The sequence below is a fragment of the Falco punctatus genome (genome assembly GCF_963210335.1).
Source record: "Falco punctatus genome assembly, chromosome: 9".
Taxonomy (NCBI): Eukaryota; Metazoa; Chordata; class Aves; order Falconiformes; family Falconidae; genus Falco; species Falco punctatus.
The window spans coordinates 32,260,495-32,280,563 of record NC_137589.1 but is presented as its reverse complement, the minus strand read 5'-3'; the positions used below and the strand labels follow the sequence as shown (position 1 = coordinate 32,280,563).

At 41.1% G+C, this 20,069-nt stretch overlaps 1 protein-coding gene across 4 annotated transcripts in view; it reads left to right on the top strand.

Moving 5' to 3' along the window:
* The window catches only part of SORCS1 (sortilin related VPS10 domain containing receptor 1), a 317,456-nt gene that overhangs the window by 254,262 nt on the left and 43,125 nt on the right, over positions 1 to 20,069 (top strand). For all 4 annotated transcript variants that reach the window (XM_080403463.1, XM_080403462.1, XM_080403461.1 and 1 more), the window contains 3 exons: positions 4,859 to 4,972; positions 5,963 to 6,134; positions 18,751 to 18,937. In XM_080403463.1, the coding sequence (XP_080259589.1) occupies positions 4,859 to 4,972; positions 5,963 to 6,134; positions 18,751 to 18,937 (473 nt within the window). The remainder of the gene's footprint in view (positions 1 to 4,858; positions 4,973 to 5,962; positions 6,135 to 18,750; positions 18,938 to 20,069) is intronic.

The window sequence follows — 20,069 nt, the reverse complement described above, 5'->3', positions numbered from 1 at the left end:
TGTGACCAGCCTGTCAGCTGTGTGTGGTCCCACTCACCAGTTCAGACAATGTTGCAGGGGCTAGTTTGGAAATACGCATACATTTGCATCCTTAGGCTAACTAACTTTGCTTTATCACTGAGGTGGGTTTGATTAGCTAAAGGAGTAGTAATTTTGAATTAATTTTTAGTTAATTTTGAATTATTGTGGAAAATACAGACTCACTATGCTAAGTTGATGAAGTGTCCCTGCATCTTTAGGGGCCTAGATTTCTACCAGGCATGGATTTACTGGAAACATTCTGGGGATTTTAGGTTCCCTGTTCACATAAGCTGGTATAACGTGACTCCACATACTGTGATGCAGTTATAATCATATGCTTTCATAGATTCATAATTTAAACTTCAGCTGAATCCATCCTTCTCTGAGACAGATCTCATGTCAGATCCTATAGAACGGGGAAGCAAGCACAGCTACCCTTTAACACAAATTATACTTGCATAGTACTTCAATATTAAGCAATAGTATCAAGTGAATAAAAAGGCGATAAGACTTTTCAAGGCCTGTGGCTGCCGCTATTTTTTTCCACAAGGGCTTTTGGAAACTGCACTTCAAAGGTGACTATAATCACAGATACCTCAATTCCACCCTATTTAATGTCTAGAAACTTTCAAAGCACAGCATACCAAACCACAAGTAGCATTTTCAGTTCTGGCATAGTTGACCTTAAGGTGAAGCTGTTAGTGTTAAGTCCTGTTACATGTTAACTTATCTCAATTTTTAGAATGTCTGAGCACAGCATTCACTCGTCTGACTTAATTTTATTTCTGTATCTTAAAACAGTGGGATTTTGATAATTTCACAGGGATTTACAGTTTTTCCATGATACTAAGTTTGTCAGGCCTGCATTCAAACTGCAAACTTTCTTAAGGGATTTCTTTTCTTTTTATTACTACCTGTGCAGCAAATGATCTTTTGGGATAAGGGAATTTACCATGGGCTTTGAGCAGGGACACAGAAGTTGTGGAATGAATTCTTATCTGTCTGTAATTACAGAGAAAGATTTGCAATCCTACTTGACTAAGACAAATTGGATTCCAGTTTAAACCAGTAAAATTGGCCAGGGTAAAACCATCATCAGTGAGAGCTGTAAGACAGGCTACTTCATGTGGATAAAACAAACCCTGCTGATAAATGCTCCACTCTTTTTTGAGAGGTGCATTATCTATTTCACCTGAGTTCTTTTCAGGCAGGCACAAAATATCATCAATATATGCAAATTCCAATTCCCAGTTACCAGGCAATGGCTTAGCTAGCTGATTGCAGTCTAAAGCTGATGCCTTCCCTGTCTCCAGGTTTTGCTATACTGGCTCGTGCTACGGCAATCCAATTCATGCTAATGCTTGTTGATTGCTACAAAGCCTGGTGTGCCAAATTGTAGGCAGCAATTTGTTGTCAACATCAGTGTTCTGTGTGCACCAGGCTGTAGCCAAGGAATTTATTAGATTCCAAGACTGTGGAGGTGAACGGGCGGCTGATGCATCTGTAGAGAGATATGGAACAGCAATTCATGTCATTTACTGGGATGACATTTCTGCAGGGCCTTAATGAGCCAGACAATTTGCAAGCCTGAAAACAACACTGTGAAACTTCTGTCTTAGAACTATTTCTGCTGTGGAAAATCCTATGATTTCATTCTCTGGTCTTTGAGAAATACGATCCAAGTATAGTCAAGCCTAGTTAAGTCAAGCTTGGCTTGTCCAGATGTGCAGATACTAGTAAGGACTAAAATTATGGCATGAGTCTAGACGTGTGTATAGTAAGAAATTCCAGACTAATACTACTTCATTAAATTGGACTGTGGGTACTGATCCCCTCTGAGGCAAATTTCACTGTATTGTTTTGTTTTGTTTTCACCTAACTATTTACAGAACATTGTGGGTGTGCAGTGTTACAGCTTTTTAATTAGTGACACGTTATAACTTAGGAATACAGTGCTACAGAGTGTTGACAAATGAATTATGAAAATACAGGAGTCCCACTTGTATGTAAATATTTGTTTTCTCTAAGCAAATCAGAATGGTGTTATTCTTTGTTATGAAGTGTATTCTGCAGCTATAGTGTTCGTATTCCAACAAGGATGATTAGAGAAGCACATGGCAGTGAAAGAATAGACTGGCTGATGCTTCCAAAGCAATTAAACTACATCCAGCCACTAGCATCTGAGTAAACAGATTGATGAAAATTCAATCAAATAGCTGAGGAAAAGACCATTTAGGTCATCTACTTCCTTGCTGCTTCCTAGGGTATGTTCTCAATTACTTGTTGTAGATATCCCCAGCACCACATCTGCTAAAATGTTCCTTTGCAACAGTAATGCAGTCTAATAGATGTCTAGTTTTCCCACATGATATGCAGTTTTAATTTGCTTTTGCTTAATGTCATCTTTTTAATTTCTCTTTTTTTTTTAGATTACCTCAAAACATTTATTTTCTAGATTCAGAAGGAAAAATTGTGTTCAGGAGTAAAAAGTGGTGAAAAAATTCTTTTCAATGTTCTGATTTTGATAACAAGCATAAGAAGTTTTAACAAAAACATATTGCAAAATATTCTCTCCTTTTTTTCCTTGCTCTCATATCTTATATCAGTACCAGACCTCTTAAAATTGTCTTATAGTGATTCATCAGATTTTTGTTTTAAGCCATCATGCCTTGGTACAGAAAGAAAAAGACTTTTGAAAGAAGTCTTCATTATGTTGAGCATTATTCTTCTTGTAATATTATTCTACAAATACGATTAATTGCACTGTTGCCTATTAGGAGATGCTGTATCCAGCAGCCTGATAGAGGTGAGGCTCCCGTAGCTCCATGTCCCCTGACACAAGCCGTAGCAAGTTTGAGCGTTTGTTCCTGATAGGCACACGTATGCATGCACGCACAGTACTTGTACACATATGTACATGTCTGGTGTACAAACCAGCACAAATGGAAAATATAACACTCACACAAACACCAGTTGTTGTCATTCTGTTCCTCTCTCTGTTTGATCAGGATCAAATCCCATTTCTGGAAAATGTTTGCACTATAAACACACATACAATATTGATCCCACCAGTACCTGGTCTTAGACAACCAGGTCTGTCCAGTATCTAGCCCCTGGACGCCTTGTATCCCCAGTTGCTGACAACTGGATATCCCTGGGTGCCTCGTGCGTAGACAGACACATACATAACAGGTCTCACAAGCAGGTCCAGACCTATATGGCTTTACACCACTAGCCTTTCCCCCAGACCTCGTGGTCTTTCCAATAACCAATCCACAGACCTAGTGTCCAGCCCAGGCTTAGGACTACAGCAACACCTAGCTCCCAAGTCTTTTATCCTACTCATTGGCTTATCTGGCTTGGTGCTCGCCTGCACAGTCTGCACACGCTCCAGTCAGTCCCGTTGCTGGCAGTGTGGGCACATGGATCCCTGTGACTCATGGTCCAAGCCTGGCTGCTGAGACCTAGACCGCCACATGCACACAGAGAAGAGATAGCTCCTCACCCAGGAAAACAGCCATGGAGACACCAGATGCTCTTCCCTGACATGGCATAATGAGCCCCATACCGCTGTGTGCAGGAATCCCACTCAGTGACCTGCTAAGTGATCTAGGGAGAACCTCTTCTGTTGAAGATCTAGTAGGTCTCACCCTGGCCATGGGCTGATGGCTGTCCTGTGAGAGCCCTGGGAGATGCTGGGTCAGAGGTTCCACTGGCTCTGATCAGGTTATTGGGGTTTCTCTGCCTCCTGTTTTTCCTCTCTGTCTTCTTACGTACACAGAGATAAGCCTTTAATCACATAATCTAATGTTGCCTTAATCCTCTTTTCTTAGAATATCAAGCTACTTGATACCAAGACATTAAAGATAATAAGCAAAAAAAGTGCTTTGCAAAGAAATGCCGTTTTAAGATCAAGGATCAAATTGCAACTGGAATATTGGAATGGAGCTGGTGCAGTCTGTGTAGCAGTTCTCAGAAATGACATCCCATTAACTTCTCTGTTATGGCTATGGAGAAAGCTTAGTAAAAGGAATAAGAATTATGTTCCAACCAAACAGTCCTCATTATTCAATGGCTGGAGACTAAACCCACATGTGAATGGAATACTGATTAAAGAGGTTTTTTGTTTTTTTCTTTGTTCCACAATAACAGTTTTTATAGATCCTTTGTTTACCTGGAATCAAAACCAATTTGAACTTGTTGTTCAGTGGAACCAAAGCAAATTTAGTCATAGCTAATTCCAAATTGGGATAAAAGATTACAGTTTGACTCATTGTTTCTAATACCTGATTTTTGTTAACATTTCCTCTTCAAACAAAAGTAGAATTGAAGATTGCAGCCTCCTTTTCCATTACCAAAGACATTCTTAATGCCTTCAGCTGAGAGCTCTCTCAGGGCTGTATGTTTTCCTCTACAGCTCATGTGATATACTTTCCAAATACAATCAACTGTTTAACACCTCAGTTTTCTAAGGTGTGACTGAGACAGCAGTGATTGAACTTAGCTTAGATCTCTAGCTTTTATGTTTGAATCTGGAGCTGAACCTGAGAAGCACTGTTCGACTGTAGAGGGAGAACGCTTAACACAATAGCTCATAAACTACCTGGTCTGGTTCTGCTTATTTATACTGGGACATTTACAAGGTGACTCTACCCCTGCCCCCAAAAAAAGCTAAAAGAGGGATGAAGAATCTGCTCTATCAATAAAACATCAGAAATCCTAGTAAAGGGGTTGAGGAAAATCAAAACTTGTATCAATAGCGGAGAGCATGAGCTAACAATACCTGTGTCTGTTCTTCTGTTTTCTTGTGTGGCACTTTCTTTTAATGCTAAAACAGTGATTATGGATATGAACGTCACAGCAATGGGCAGTGCTTACCAGCATTTTGGTATAACCCATCTTCCTTATCGAAAGACTGTAGCCTCGGACAGAGTTACCTCAACAGCACCGGGTAAGTGGCACACCAGACTTTATTTAGCTAAAGCGCCCATATGAACTTAAAGCCAATGACAACCACAGATTGCATTTATTATAGGTGTCTCAAAGATGACTGAAGCCCTTGGAATGTCCTTCACTGATTTTTTTAGGGTGCAGTCTGGCACTCCAGATCTCCATCATGGATGGTCCAGAGCTTTCTCTGAAAAATGATGCCTTAAAGAAGCTTGGGGGGAAAACTGTAAGGCAAAGGCCAAATCACTAAAGTCTCTGAAAAGACTCCTCTTAAAATCATGTGGGATGAGGTGAGGGAGAAATGGTGGAAGATAAATTAGAGGAAAGAAATGAAACTGATTTATATGTGAAGTAACAGATGGGCATCTAGCCTGACTGCTGGTTATTCTTTGGCCCTATTGGAAGTCAGTGGAAGATGTAGTTTAAGTTAAGATACTGCCCTCAAACTTCATTTCTGATGCAAGTGATTAAAGCAAAGAAAGGAACACAAGCTGTGTTTTGGTGTTTTGTACACTCAAAGACAGGCAGAATTTGCTTTCTAATTCAACCCTTATTTTTGTAGCTCTTGGGGGTTGCATCTTTAGAGTTGCCTCACAACTGATGAGAAGTGGAAAAAAAGCTGTTAAACTATGCCTAACAGTATAATAATTGAATACAATTTCATACTGAATGTGTATTTAATTTATTTATAACTTTAGTGTTATTTAATATATAACATAGGTCATCATATAATTTTATGGTTTAGACAGTTCATTAATTTAGGAATTAATTAATGTGGTGTATAGGTGTGCTATGCAAGAAAATATTACCTGCCATTAACAACAATATTAACTATTTGTTAAGCACATGAGGAATGCTTGGCTGAGACAAATGCTCAAATATTTGGGAATCTGTTTTATTCAAAAGAAACCACAAAAATGCCTCCCTGTTCCCAGTTAACCCTGTTATGCTCCCTGTCAGTATCTTCCACAGATTCTCTTTTCCTTTTCAGATACCGGAAAGTTGTTTCTAATAACTGCACGGATGGTGTGAGAGAACGGTACACAGCAAAACCACAGCAATGTCCTGGCAAAGCCCCCCAGGGCCTTCGCATAATCACATCTGATGGCAAACTGACAGCTGAGCAAGGACACAATGTCACTTTCCTGGTGCAGCTGGAAGAGGTGGGTTCTATTTTTATGCTGTATCCCGGGCCCATGGCTCTATTTGAGTCTGATTCATGCCAAAGTTTGCAAAGTGGTGAAGAGGTGTGGACCAAGAGAGGGTGGGATAAAGTCTGTCAGCTTCACAATGTAGCTGGTGGAGCTTGCTCTAAAATGTAACGGATGATGCATGGAGATGATGAGAGTATTGCAGTACATAGGATAATAGCTGGAAGAAGCTTATAAAAACTGGGAAGTGGTTTGTTTTGGGAATTTCACAGTAGAACTGGAGAGTGCAGATTTTAATCTTGATCCCCACCCTTAACTGTGCTTTTGATTTCTTGCTGTGTTTGAAATGGAATTTCAATTTTTACTTGCCGCTGGCTTTCAACCGAACATCACTAAAAGTACACGTGCAGATCTGTCCCTGGTACATACTGTTTAGGTGTTTGTGGATGAAATATCAAGATGCCATCAACAGCATTTAGTCTGAAATTGATTGCAAATAATGAAGCTGATTCAGACTCTGGTCAGAGCCTTTGTTTTTGTTACATCTGTAACTTAACTAGATATTTCATTGTTCTGCTCCCTCTATTTCTGAACCCTTAGAAAAAAGCATTTAAAATCTTTTTGCCTGTTTTTCTTTCTCAGCACTTCTTTATCTATGCTTAATTGTAGGTGCCCAAATAATAGCATTCACAAAGTAACTATTTTATCTTTTTTCCTTATCCAATTTAATTTCTTTAAACTTCTGCCCTTTTTACTGTGTAGCTGGCCAATAAATCCTAAAACAACTATGCTTTTACACTAGGCGACAACGTACATCCCTTTACAGCTTAGAGCATTCATGGAAATTACTTCTGACCCTCTCTGTAGTAAATGTCATCTGCAGTGAGGAAAGAGAAATGAGGATGACCTCTAGAGCTGAGTTTTGTAGGGGTGTGTTGGGGTTTTTACATCTCTGTTATTGATGCTTTCCCCAGCAAACAGGTGTCCTGATTTGTAAAGGCAATAACATATAATAAATCATAGCTAACTTGAAACAGTTGTTTGAGCTGAATGTTGATTTTCTCCAAAATGTGGCCACTTTATTTCAGTAGTGACAGCCATACAACATTGCTAGTGTACATTCTGTCACAACATATAAACATATAACTGCATCTGGATAAATTATTGATTTCTGTGTTTAAAGATGAACAATAAAAAGTCCAAAACAAGATTAAAAGTCTTCAGGCTTTAAAAAAAAATGGGGAAAAAAAAAAGTGTTCATTGTATCACTTTTCTATTCTCAGCAAAATTTTAAAACAGATTGAGAGAAGGAGATGGGTAGTCTGAGAAGTCAGTCACAAAACTATCAAAGAATTATTACAATAGTCAGGGGGGAGGTAATCCCCCACAATATGGGAAACTTGGGACAAATGTCCTGCTCTTCCTTCTGTATTTCAGCACATCTGTCCTGTAAAAATACCCTGGCCATTCTGTCATACAGGGACCTGCTGTGAATTGTCCTGTCTTTTCTGTTGATTCTGATCTTTTTTGATAGCCCTGCTTCAGTATTCTCCAGAGTCTGGAAGCAACACCTTCTCCATTAGGTGGTGTCTTTCTCATGCTCTGTATCAGGGAGTACATGAAGTATGTTTTCATGAGTAGTATGTTTTCATGAGTGAGTCAGCTTCTGAGAACATCTAAAAGGGGCCCTTCTTTCAGTATATCTGATAAGGAAGACATTAGGAATTGCTTCGAGGGCTGAAATAGTATTGATAAACTTCCAGCATTTCTGATTACTCTCCCTGCTAGATGAATCTTGACCTCCTGCTTCTAGATTTGACAATATAAAGAGTTTACAGAGCAACAGACAAAACCTTTGGGTGAATTTGACCCAGTCTGACAATGACTTTGGGCTGATGTTGCAGCAAAAGAAATATTCAGCAAAGAAGAAAATTTGCCCAGCTGTATGCAAGCTATGGGAAAATAAACAGTGGTTATAGCCTCATAATTGTACATAGACTATATCATTTCCCAAATTAACTGTTTCGGTAACAAAAATTCACACTCATTAGAAAAGTTAACCTAGCAAAAGAGCAACCACCCTTTTCTAGAATAGATACTATTATCATAGGATCACAGAACAATTGAGGTTGGAAAGGGATCCCTGGAGATTTAGTCCAACCCCACTTTTGAAAGGGAAATTTCTTTCCCTTGCAAACAAAGCAGAAGCATCATAAATGAAGAACTTGCTACTTTCTATTTAGTTCTGCCCTGCACAAGTATACAGCATAGTACAATCCAGGATGTTTAGCATCTTCAGAAACTCTGCCACTCCATTTTTGCTGAAGAGAAGGTACCAGGCAAGCTAAAAAAGGCTGGATATATCTGTGTATGCATGTGATGTTTTTCACAATTGCATATGAAGAAAGTGTGTTCTATTCAAATTTTGTCTCCTGGAGTGGTGATCAGTATTTTTAAGTGCTACACCCTGGTGTGAGGACTCTTTCTTTCGCTTGTGTCAAAGTTACTATCTTTTAGGATGTAAAGAAACAGCAGTCTTTGCTTATGTTGTAGTCCCTTTGCACCTTAACATCTCCTGTATCCCTCTGAGATAGTTTGTTTAAACCTTCAGATCTGCAGAGCTGTTCCATACACTGCAGCCTCCCAGGTCTCTTTTTTCATGCCTATACTCCACTTGACCTGCAGGAAAAAAAAAAAAAAAAAAAAAAAAAAAGGAAAAGAAGCTGGTGATCCAAGGTACAAGAGTCTGTTTTAGATTTGTACTCCTATTATCTTTCTAGGGATTTCTGCTCCATCTAAAGACCCGCCTGGGTCTGAAAAGAAGAATAAGCTGCAGAGGTAGACTCACTCGAGGCCCTGAAAAATCACTGTGTCTCTGTAGTGGCTTACTAAAAACGTAGGGAGAGGCAAATGGCAGCAGAAGAAAACTGATTTTTTCATTCAGGTGTGGGATTCAGGGAAAGGAACCACAGTTCATGGGTTTCTTGTAGAGCCTGCTTGTGCCTGTGGTGATGCTGAGGGCTGGAACTGTGTCATTCTGACAATAACACAATGTCAGTAAAAGCTGTCTGAAGAGCAACAAGGACAAGGCATTCAGAAGTGTTTTGCTATTGAAGAAGACACAAAAGGAAACTAATCACTGAAGTCTGTGCAAGTGGAGAGGGGGCAGGCACCAAAACCCAGCAGTGCATAGAGCATTGCTGGTTTCTGAGAGATGGGATTCTGTCCCAGTTTCTCTAACCCTGACTCACATAAAATTTGCCTGTAAAGCATTTCTATCTGGCAGCATATAAATATCATTAAAAGCAAAACCAACCAACAGCTCATGTTTAAATGATCTGAATGTAAGAATGCTTTCCAAAGTGGTCTGACTTTCCTATCACCTTTTAGGATTTCAGTATGACTTCTTAAAAACAGTTTGCAAAGTCACATTGCACTTAATAAATTTGTTCCGGTTATTGGAAAGGTTTGTCCAGATTAGTTCTCCTATTAATCTGGGTATAATCATCATGATACTCCTACTGGGTGACAACAGCCAGGAAGCATCAATATTTCCTTTTTTAATTAGCTTGCATCCCATTGTACGAAGCATTATGGAAGTGTTTAATAAGCAAAGTACCATACTTAAGCTGGTAATTTTGCTCTTAAATTTCTGTTGAGCTAAGGAGAATAGCAACAGCATCTTTGTCATTACATGGCAGCACAGGAGAAAGCTAGTTATGCTTAAAAGAAAATTTTCCTATTGCTTCAAAATACTGCCAGTTTAAAGGTTAATCCTTGCCCTGGCCAGGGCTGTTTGCTCAGACCCATGGCTGGTACCTCTCACACTGCAACAACAGAGTTGTTTCTCAGCCTAAACCTGAATCCTTTATTTTTGCACAGCAACAAAAGGAACCCAAAACCAGGAATCACAAAGCCAGTTTTCCTACTGAAGTTCTTCAGCCCAGTGTCCTCGACAGATGCTGCTGCTCTGCTGTAGAAAACAGAGGAATGTTATTAAGCAGGTGTTGTTTCTGTGTGCCTTCCTCATCACATGGTCGTGTAGGTTTCTTGCCCCTTGCAAACCCAATTGTTATTTGTGTGTTTGAGTTATTTGTATGAACATCAGACACTTGTGCTTGCTGTACAGCTTCATCGGAGACACAGAAAGCTGCAGCCCCCAGAACAACGGTGTTCAACACAATGGCTTTCAAACTTGTTCATCTGGTTGCTCATACATCTTTGCTGAGGAAATGGACAGTAACGACATTGAGGGCAGAAAGGTTCAGGGCTTTGGCTGTTTCATTACAGATAATTCACAGAGAAACTGCCTCCTCTAATTTATTTTATATCTTGGTAAAATGACAGCCAAACCTCTTTGACATTCCAGGTCTGCCTGTGTTCTCACTTGACAAAGTCACTCCACTGGGAGTAGATTCTGGCTTGCTTTGGACTGCTTGCTGCTGCTATATGATGTTTGGATTAGACTAATACGTGGGGAAAGCTCATTTGTTCCTACAGTTTTGGCCATGGGCTAGAATTTAGGCAATCTGAAGTCATTCCTGAACCTCACTCTGAGATCATTCTGCATGACCTTGAGTAAGAAACTTAACCTTTCTGGTTTTTTATTCCCTCATTTGAAAACAGAGCTTTACTTTCTTCCTCTTGCCTTTCATGCCTTTCATTTATGTGCTGAATGTTCATAAGGCCAGAGAACTCTCTCTTACCATGTGAATATACAAACAGAGCCCTGAATTTTCTAAAGACCACTATGGTTTTCTGCAATGACAATGTTAATAAATGGCTGTACAAAGTATGTTATATCTCGGGTATGTTTAATGAGCTTGGAGGTCCTGCTGAAGGGACAATACCATTAACATTTCCCACCTCAGCACTGTTGTTCGGTGCAATTCAGAGTTCAATTCAGCTGAAACCTCTGGAGATGAGTTTAGGATTATTTTGATAGTTGATATACTCAAATTAAAGATGCAAGGCTAGCAGTACTTAAAAGCATAGTCCGTATTTTTTGTGGTATCCTACTGTGTTAGCTCTTTTGCTATCACAAGTTAGTTAGAAATGACTACAGAAATACGAAACCTTCATCCTAACTTTCAATGCATATGCTCATCATGGCTGTTTATCTCACTAACACCACCACGTTCCTGTTAATAACACACAGATGAAATATCAGTACATCCCCTCCTCCATACCACTGTCATCTGAATTATAATTGCATTTTCTGTATTACTGATAATGACAAGCTGGTTGGGAAAAATCGGAGCCTTTCATGCAGTTTTAAATTCACTGCTGAAATTCCATGAAAATGTATGAAAGTTGACCTCACCTTCATGATGACAGACAGTGCTACAGTCTTCTAATGCACTTACAGTCACACAAGTTGAAATGTTCTGCCTAATGCTGAGAGGTTGTGCTTATTGATTCCTGTAGAGCACAGGTCTAGTCCTGCAGAAAAAGCTCATGGTTGAGTTGAACTGGCACAACTGGCAGTCAGAATGAATGATTTGATTAGTACAATTAACTGCTTTGGTGTAGAAAAAGAAGTATATTTGAAAAATATCAAGCTATTTTCTCTGCTAAAAGACACATTTCTATTCAGTTTCTGTTTTTAAAAAGTTAAAAGCATCTCTTTGAAAGCAGGAATTTACATGGGAAAACATGTTTTTCAGTACTTGATCAAGTTGGACTTGAATATCTGTTTAAAATTAAGGATATGCTTTAAACAGACCTAGACTAAAGTTATCCCATGCACAGATATTCAGTTGCAATGGAAATAATCTTTGATGGATGTTTTCTGATGGTAACAGGAAAATGCCAAAGCAGGAAAAGCATTAATCTAAAGAAAGCACAAAGCATTAATTCACGAAGACAACTCAACCACAGTAGTATCTGTCTCTTGCAAAGGATAATTAAATCCACTACCAACATCTGGAAGGAAAATGCACAAACCAGTGCATAACTAAAGACTTAAAAATGGAATCTGAAACATGCAAATCAAAATTAAAAACCTTGAACTGTATTTCATTGTTTTATTACTTCCATTTAGAAACAAATACTGGAAGTCAATAAGGAAATTCATTATTACAACCTTCTGGGCAAGATTCAAACATAGTGTTTGAGAGAGAATCCTGCTAGGTGGGATACACTCACATACACTAAAATATTGAGAGCTGGATAAAAGTAATCAAAGTGTAAAACTATTGTCACAAACTGTATGATCTGTTTCTTGATATACCCTGATGCAGGAAGCTTCACATCCAGGTCTCCTGTAAGCTCTAGACTTCTATTCTTTTGGCAAGATACAGGTAAAATGCACATTTGGCTTGGGGAGGGCAGGGAGGGGAAGGAGGGAGGAGAATCTTTTGTGTATACTTGGAACCCCCTTGGACATTTAATGAGAAAATCCCTTAGAAAATAGTTAATATCTGATTTACATTTTAGTAACAAATATTGTATAGGTAAAGGGCATAATACAGGGCCTTGGGAAACTTGTTTTTAATTGACAGGGCTTCTTTTCATGCTAAAAAGAGTACTGGTGTGCTTAAAGTTCAGCATCTGCTTAAGTCTTTGGCTAGACTAACGCCTGTATCCAGATTGCAGTGTACTTCAGGTTATATCCAAGCTTGTGCATATTGCATATACCTAGTTCAAGGTAAAAAACATCCATCAAAAGTACTTCCATTTTTTTCAGCTATGGCAATTGTTGGCTGACTAGCTTAGTGTGATTAGAATACAGGAGCTGAATGCAGAGGTATCACCACAAGCAGCCTACTTGTTAAATTTCTCCCCTGATGCCTAAGAGCATTGGCATTAAAGACCTCTTACAATGAAGGCCAGAGAGGCTGCCCAAAGTTTAGTGCTTATAGCATCCAAGTGCTTTGCTGTGGCTTCCAAAGTAATGCAGGGAGTCTTCTGTCTGCTTTATCCAAGCTAAAAGCTTCAGAAAACCCCTATCATGTGGTATTGGCCTTGTCAAAATGATGAGAAGCTGGAAAAACTTCTGGAACAGGAGAGGTTTTTGCAAGATGTATGTATCTGCATCAAATTGTTGCAGAATAAAACTTCGCTTGGTAAAATAGCCACTTGCAAGCGGATCTGGAGAGCTGCCTGTGACAGAGGCAGCTGGGGCTGGTGTAGATCAGGTGTGGGCTGTGTGGGAAATGTTTTGATTTTTGGCTCACACACTTTCTCTTCCTGTCTTTTTCTGCCCACACTCTTACCTGGCACATATAAAACATTAGAACAAGTCAAAACACACTCTTTTTGTTTTCCTGACTTTTTTCTCCCACTTCCTAAGCTAGAATTTTAAATGTCAGCTTTTCAAAATGTGGCATTTTTAGAGAAGTGTTATAGCCTGGATCTTACTGAATGGAAAATGTATTTCCAGTTCAAAGGGTTTTAAAACAAAACAGGAAAGGCCAAGGCAAATGAAAAAGACAGGGGAAACAGTGGCTGCAGCTCTTCTCTAATTAGATTTTCAGATGTCTCTGTCAGCATCTTTTCTCCCTAGGGAATTTGGAAGAAAAATTGAAACCTAAATCTTGCATGCCTTAGAAATGGCTCCCTTCCCTGGCAGCACCTGTAGACACCACGGTTTTCATGACTATGGACAAAATGAAGACAAGAGAAAAAACATTCATTAAAACATAAATTTTGACACTTGCAGAAACAGGCCTGTTCTAAAATGCTTCACCCTTTTCATCTTCTGCTGCTGTCTCAAATATGCAGAGGAATATACCTCAACCTGAAACAGACTTCAACTGCATGACCTCAGCCATACTCAGAGATGATAAAGCCAGCAGGGTCGCTGTGGTGGTGCAGCTTTAACAGTATGAACAGCTTTTGTCCCAGCAGTATGGCTTCACTGTTTGAGGACATAATCTCATTTTTAGTTAGAAAAGATGGCTAAAACCCTAGTGATGATGGACCTAGAGGAACTGGGAGAGCATCTTAGGGTACTTCACAGATCTATGTCTTTGGTCTGAGTCCAGCATTGCCCTTGAGAGAATACACTCCCCCTCTGAAAGCGGTTAGAGCTGAGGTGGTCATATATGTTCACTTCTATCCGTGAAGTTATATGCCTTTTGATGTCCTCTGTTGGCTTGGGCAGTCAGGAGTGCCCAAATCACTGCAACATGTTTGAAATTGGATGTTTTCTTTCAAATAACTCAGCTCAACAAAGGACATAACTCCTACTTAAGACCATCTCCTGTGTTCCTAATGGCCCTTTGTGAGGACTGGTGTGATCACCCTAGTTTGATCTTCTTATGCAGGTAGGAGCTCTTGTCTCAGTGATTGGTGTGTCAAAGAAGAATGTAAGCAGGTGCTTAAACTCCTAGTAAAGCATCCAATGGGGAATTTGCTAAGATCTTTGCTGAGTGGAGGCCTTACTAGTTTGCATTGCTCAAGCACCTTTCTTAGGTTTGACAGTATGTCAACTCCAGATTGAAAACTCCAGATGTTTCCAAGTTAATTACTTGGAGAAACTTAGTTAAGAACTACCCAAGGGCAACCTTGGAGCTGATTTAACATGCAAGACCCTCATGTTTCTTTCTAAAAGGATACTCATGTTGGTTTTCTCAGTAAATGCCTCAGCACCTCAGGGTTCCTTTGCCCTCACTGGTTCTCTCAAGTGAACAGGGAGTGGTTGTCTTTACCTTCAGGACACCAGGAGGGAAATGGCACGAGGTATGTGTGAGAATACGCAAACATGTGCCTCCATCAAGGGATGTCTTTTCCCTGCCACATCCTTCTCTCTGGGGTCCTCCAGAACAGAGCAACACAGTTATTTTTTGTCTCATCCATTTGGAACCATCTCCAGGTATAGCTCTACTCATTCTGCTTTCCATTCAGGCGATCTTCTGCTATTTCTGCTTTCACAACAGTTTATAAAAAGACTGAGAGACCATGAGGAATATAAAGCTTATGTTACAATTCCCTCCCATAGTCACACACACACACATTTCCCTTTCTGATGTGGAAACCTGCCTGACACCAATGGTTTACATGGGTACCTTTCATGCCAGTTGGGCATCCAGAGGGCTATTTCTTTCTCAAGGGAAAAGAAAAGCAACAACAACAACCACCACAGAAAAAAAAAAGGAAAAGGAAACCAAAGTAAATTAAATGTCCTTTCAGCCAATTTTATGAACTGCCCTCGGCTATTAATTTACCAGCATTCTTCCAGACAGCAGCAGCTGCTTCAGCGTGCCAGGCTGTGGAGCGAGCTGCTGCATAGCAACAGCCAGCCAGCGTGAACGTACCCACCGTAAGCATCACGCAGAGCCACAGAGGGAGACTTTCCAAAGGCATGAGAACGCTTAAAGTTAAGACAAGGTACTTGCATCTTACCTGAAAGGGAGAGGATCTTTAGCAGCCACAGTTGTTATACAGGTCAGTGTGTAACTATCTGGCTGTCAGAAACTGCCCTTACCATAGGCATGTCACTGCACTGTGAGGTGAGAAAATCTTACAACTGTTTCTAGTGTGTATGACATAGGTTATATGGATTTTTTTATATGGAAGCATGACTCACTTTTCCGTCTTTTAAACAGGTTTGCAACCAAAAAAAATATTTTAATTGCTTTTTGTTGGTAAGGAAATTACATTGCATTTTGAAAAAAGGTTTCAAAAGCCTTTTTGGGTTGGGTGATTGACGTAGAGTTTGACAATGCTGCATGCACCAAGCTGGACTTGTTTCAGGAGTGGAAGTTTAAAACCTGTTTCAGGATTGTTTCTCATTAGCGGATCCCTGTTCTGTCATGGAGAATACAGATCCCTGATATCTTTGGCTTTTGGTTTGCTCTAATGTTTTGTTTGTTTGTTTCCCAAATGGGCTTTTTATTTAATTATCTATTTATTGTAATTTATTGTAACAATTCTGAAATGTGCTAGATTAGCAGCCCAGGAGACTAATGTAACAAAGTGGCAGTCTGAGTTATACCACAAACCTACTTTGCTGGGATAATCTCTAGGCAAGAGGAGAAGAGTTTAATCAGCTCTGTCAATTTATTAGCCCTTCCCTTCTAAGGCAAGCACCAAAGATCCCACTTAGTGTCAATAGTGTTGGTAGCTGTTCTGAAATATATACAAGTCCAGCTCATTTTAAATTAGGCCACTGAGCAAGTCTTAAGCTGCTGTAAGCTCTTGTTATCATGTGAGGCTGAAGCGGTTCTTTTGACAAAACACCACTTCGATATAGTTGACCCTTCCCTGAGAATGTCTCTTATCTTCCTGGGTTTTATGATTTTGAATCATAGAATCATCCTAGAATGGTTTGGGTTGGAAGGGACCTTAAAGATAGTCTAGTTCCAACCCCCTGCCACGGGCAGGGACACCTTTCACCAGACCAGGTTGCCCAAAGCCCCATCCAGCCTGGCCTTGAACACTGCCAGGGATGGGGCACCCACAGCTTCTCTGGGCAGCCTGGGCCAGTGCCTCATCACTCTCACAGTGAAGAATTTCTTCCCGATATCTAATCTAAATCTACCCTTTTCCACTTTAAAGCCATTACCCCTTGTCCTGTCCCTACACGCCCTTGTAAAAAGTCCTTTTCCAGCTTTCTTGTAGGCCCTTTAGGTGCTGGAAGGCTGCTATAAGGTCTCCCCAGAGCCTTTTCTTCTCTAGGCTGAACAACCCCAGCTCTCTCAGCCTGTCTTCATAGGAGAGGTGCTCCAGCCCTCTGACCATTTTCATGGCCCTCCTCTGGACTCATTCCAACAGGCCTGTGTCCTTCTGATGTTGGGGGCTCCAGATGGACACAGTACAGCAGGTAGGGTCTCACCAGAGCTGAGGGAGAGAGCCACCTCCCTTGACCTGCTGGTCATGCTTCTTTTGATGCAGCCCAGGATACAGTTGGCTTTCTGGGCTGCAAGTGCATATTGCCGGGTTGTGTTGAGCTTCTCATCCACCAACACCCCCAAGTCCTTCTCCTCAGGGCTGCTCTCAATCCATTCTCTGCCCAGCCTGTATATTGATACTGGGAGTTGTCCCAACCCAGGTGCAGCACTTTACACTTGGCCTTGCTGAACTTCATGAGGTTTGCACGGGGCCACCTCTCAAGCCTGTCAAGGTCACTCTGGAAGGCCTCCCTTCCCTCCAACATGCCCACCACACCACAGAGCTTGGTGTCATCAGCAAACTTGCTGAGGTGCACTCGGTGCCGGTGTCCGTGGTGCTGACAAAGATGCTCAGCAGTGCTGGCCCCACACCGGCCCCTGAGGCATGCCTCTCAGCACTGGTCTCTACTTGGGCATCAAGCCGTTGACTGCAACTGTTTGAGTGTGACCATCCAGCCAATCCCTTATCCACCAAGTGGTCCACCCATCAAATCCATGTGTCTCCAGTTTAAAGACAAGGATGTCATCATGCAGGACAGTGTCAAATGCTTTGCACAAGTCCAGGCAGATGACACCAGTTGCTCATCTGCCAGTGCTGTAATCCCATCACAGGAGGCCACCAAATTTGTCAGACACTATTTGCCTTTAGTGGAGCCATGTTGGCTGTCATCAGTGACCTCTTTATTTTCTGTAGCCTTCCTTTTTGTGTTTACGTTTATCCAGGAGCTGCTTGTTCATCCATGCAGGCCTCCTGGCATTTTTGCCTGACTTCCTCTTTGTTTGGACACATCACTCCTGAGCTTGGAAAAGGTGACCCTTGAATATTAACCAATTTTCTCGGGCCCCTCTTCCCTCCAGGGCTTTGTCCCATGGTAGGCTACCAAGAGATCCCTGAAGAGGCCAAAGCCCGCCCTCCTGAAGCCCAGGGCAGTGAGCCTGCTGTGCACCCCCCTCGCTGCCCTAAGGGCCTTGAACTCCACCATTTCATGGTCACTGGAGCCCAGGCCGCCCTTGAGCTTCACATTCCCCACGAGCCTCTCCTTGTTGGTGAGAGTTGGTCCAGTATAGCACCTCGCCTTGTTGGCTCCTGTATCACTTGGAGAAGGAAGTTATCATCAAATTATTCCAGGAACCTCCTGGATTGTTTATGCCCTGTTGTGTTGTCCCTCAAACAGGTATCAGGGTGGTTGAAGTTCCTCATGAGGACCAGGGCTTTTGAGTGTGAGGCAGCTCCTATCTTATAGAGGGCCTCACCTGCTCGGCCTTCCTGGCCCGGTGCCCTGTTGCAGACAGACCCCTCCTATGTCACCTGTCCCTGCCCTCACTTTAATCCTGACCCATAAGATCTTGGTCAGCACCTCAGACACAAGATACAAAAGCTCACTGTGTGAGTCATTCCAAGGACTCCTGAGGCAATCTCAATAGCTACCCATGTCCTTAGCACTTACTGAGATGAACACCATTCCCCACTACAACTCTGTTCCTCCCTATAAGAAAACTTAGGGGAAGGAGCCAGCATATTTTCTAGAAGATCCTCTGGTCCCCCTGATGTTTGGGAAAGCAGGGCTACAGCACACACCTTGGAGGACAGCTTCACAGTGCAGCTGAGTCACCTTCAAGAGGGTGCAACTTTTTCTTCACTGACTGCTGAGCAAGTTGATGAAGTGACCACCTTTCCTCTGGTAACATCAGACCTTGCAACTGTCCTCTGGTTGGTCTAGGTCATTGCACTGATCCAGTCTCTCAAAAGAAAAGCAGTCTTTTCTGACCCTTTCTCTTTACTATCACCACAGGGAGACCTCCAGAGATCCCTCATTCAGGTGGATTTTGGAGACGGCATTGCTGTGTCGTATGCCAATCTCAGCTCGACTGAAGATGGGATCAAGCACATCTACCAGAATGTGGGCATATTCCGAGTGACTGTGCTGGTGGAAAATAGCCTGGGTTCTGACAACGCTGTCCTCTACCTGCATGTAACATGTATGTATGTTCATATTCATTGTTAGCTTCTGTTGTTCTTTAAATAATTATTACTTGTTCTTAGAGATAACATTTGGGGCTTTGCAGCTGGAAGCAGCGTGTTGGGATATAATGAGTGTTTGTCCTCCAGCAAAGGACTCCAGACGGAGGGGAGCCACAGGCAATAGTGACATGTTCCACCTCTGATTTTGGGTATTCTACCTTGGGACACATCAAAGGAGTCTCCAGCCCTTTCTGAATGCACCTTCATTAGCGTGTTTACAATTCCAGAAATACAAAGACATCCAGGATCTTTAATCACTTTTAAAAGCCTTGACTTTTACTTTGTACATGTGTTTTGCCCTCTAATGAAATGCAACCACCTCTGGAATGGGAACCAGTGTATTTCAGTCTTCCTGTTGTCATAGGAACCAAAATCCTGGTGTTAAAGAGTATTTCAAGAAAAAATATTATCTTCACATTGCTTTTCTGCTATTCTTTTTAATCTTTTCTATACTTCAGCTGGCTCTATTTACAATTGAAATGTATCTCAAGTCCTTACATAAAACCAGCAATGTGTTCTTTCATATTTATTCTCGGACATGGTTATGAACACAAAGGGTCAACCTGTTACTGAAATTTTGTAACATACCAAATGGATTTTGTGTGGAGCCATCATTTTCTTTATATAGTGGGGTGGTTTTTTTGTGGCTTATTTGTGTTTTCAGCTGTGTGCCTCTGTGCCAGATTTACTGTAAAAAACCAGGAAATTCCAAAACTTAAAGTTATGCTTACAGAAATACCACATACCCTGTACCAAATTAACTCCATATACTTTCTAGATAATTCAGCACATTCCATACACTTTAACTCTAGTTTTGTAGTTCATGCAGCATGAAAGCAGCTGCCTCTTCAGGGGAAGAGGGCAGCTCTTTAATGGTGCACCATCATATCAACAGATGGGAGCAGTGGGAGGTGTAGCTGTGGAATACTGGGGGTTTATGAGGGAGCACTAGAGAAGCAGGAGCTGTTTTAATCCATTTTCTTGAGACATTAAAAGCTTAAGAATTATTTTGATTGTTTAAGCAGTATGAGAAATAAGCAATATTCAGATAAATTCATGTGACTTAGCAGCTGATAGTGTATGTTTCTG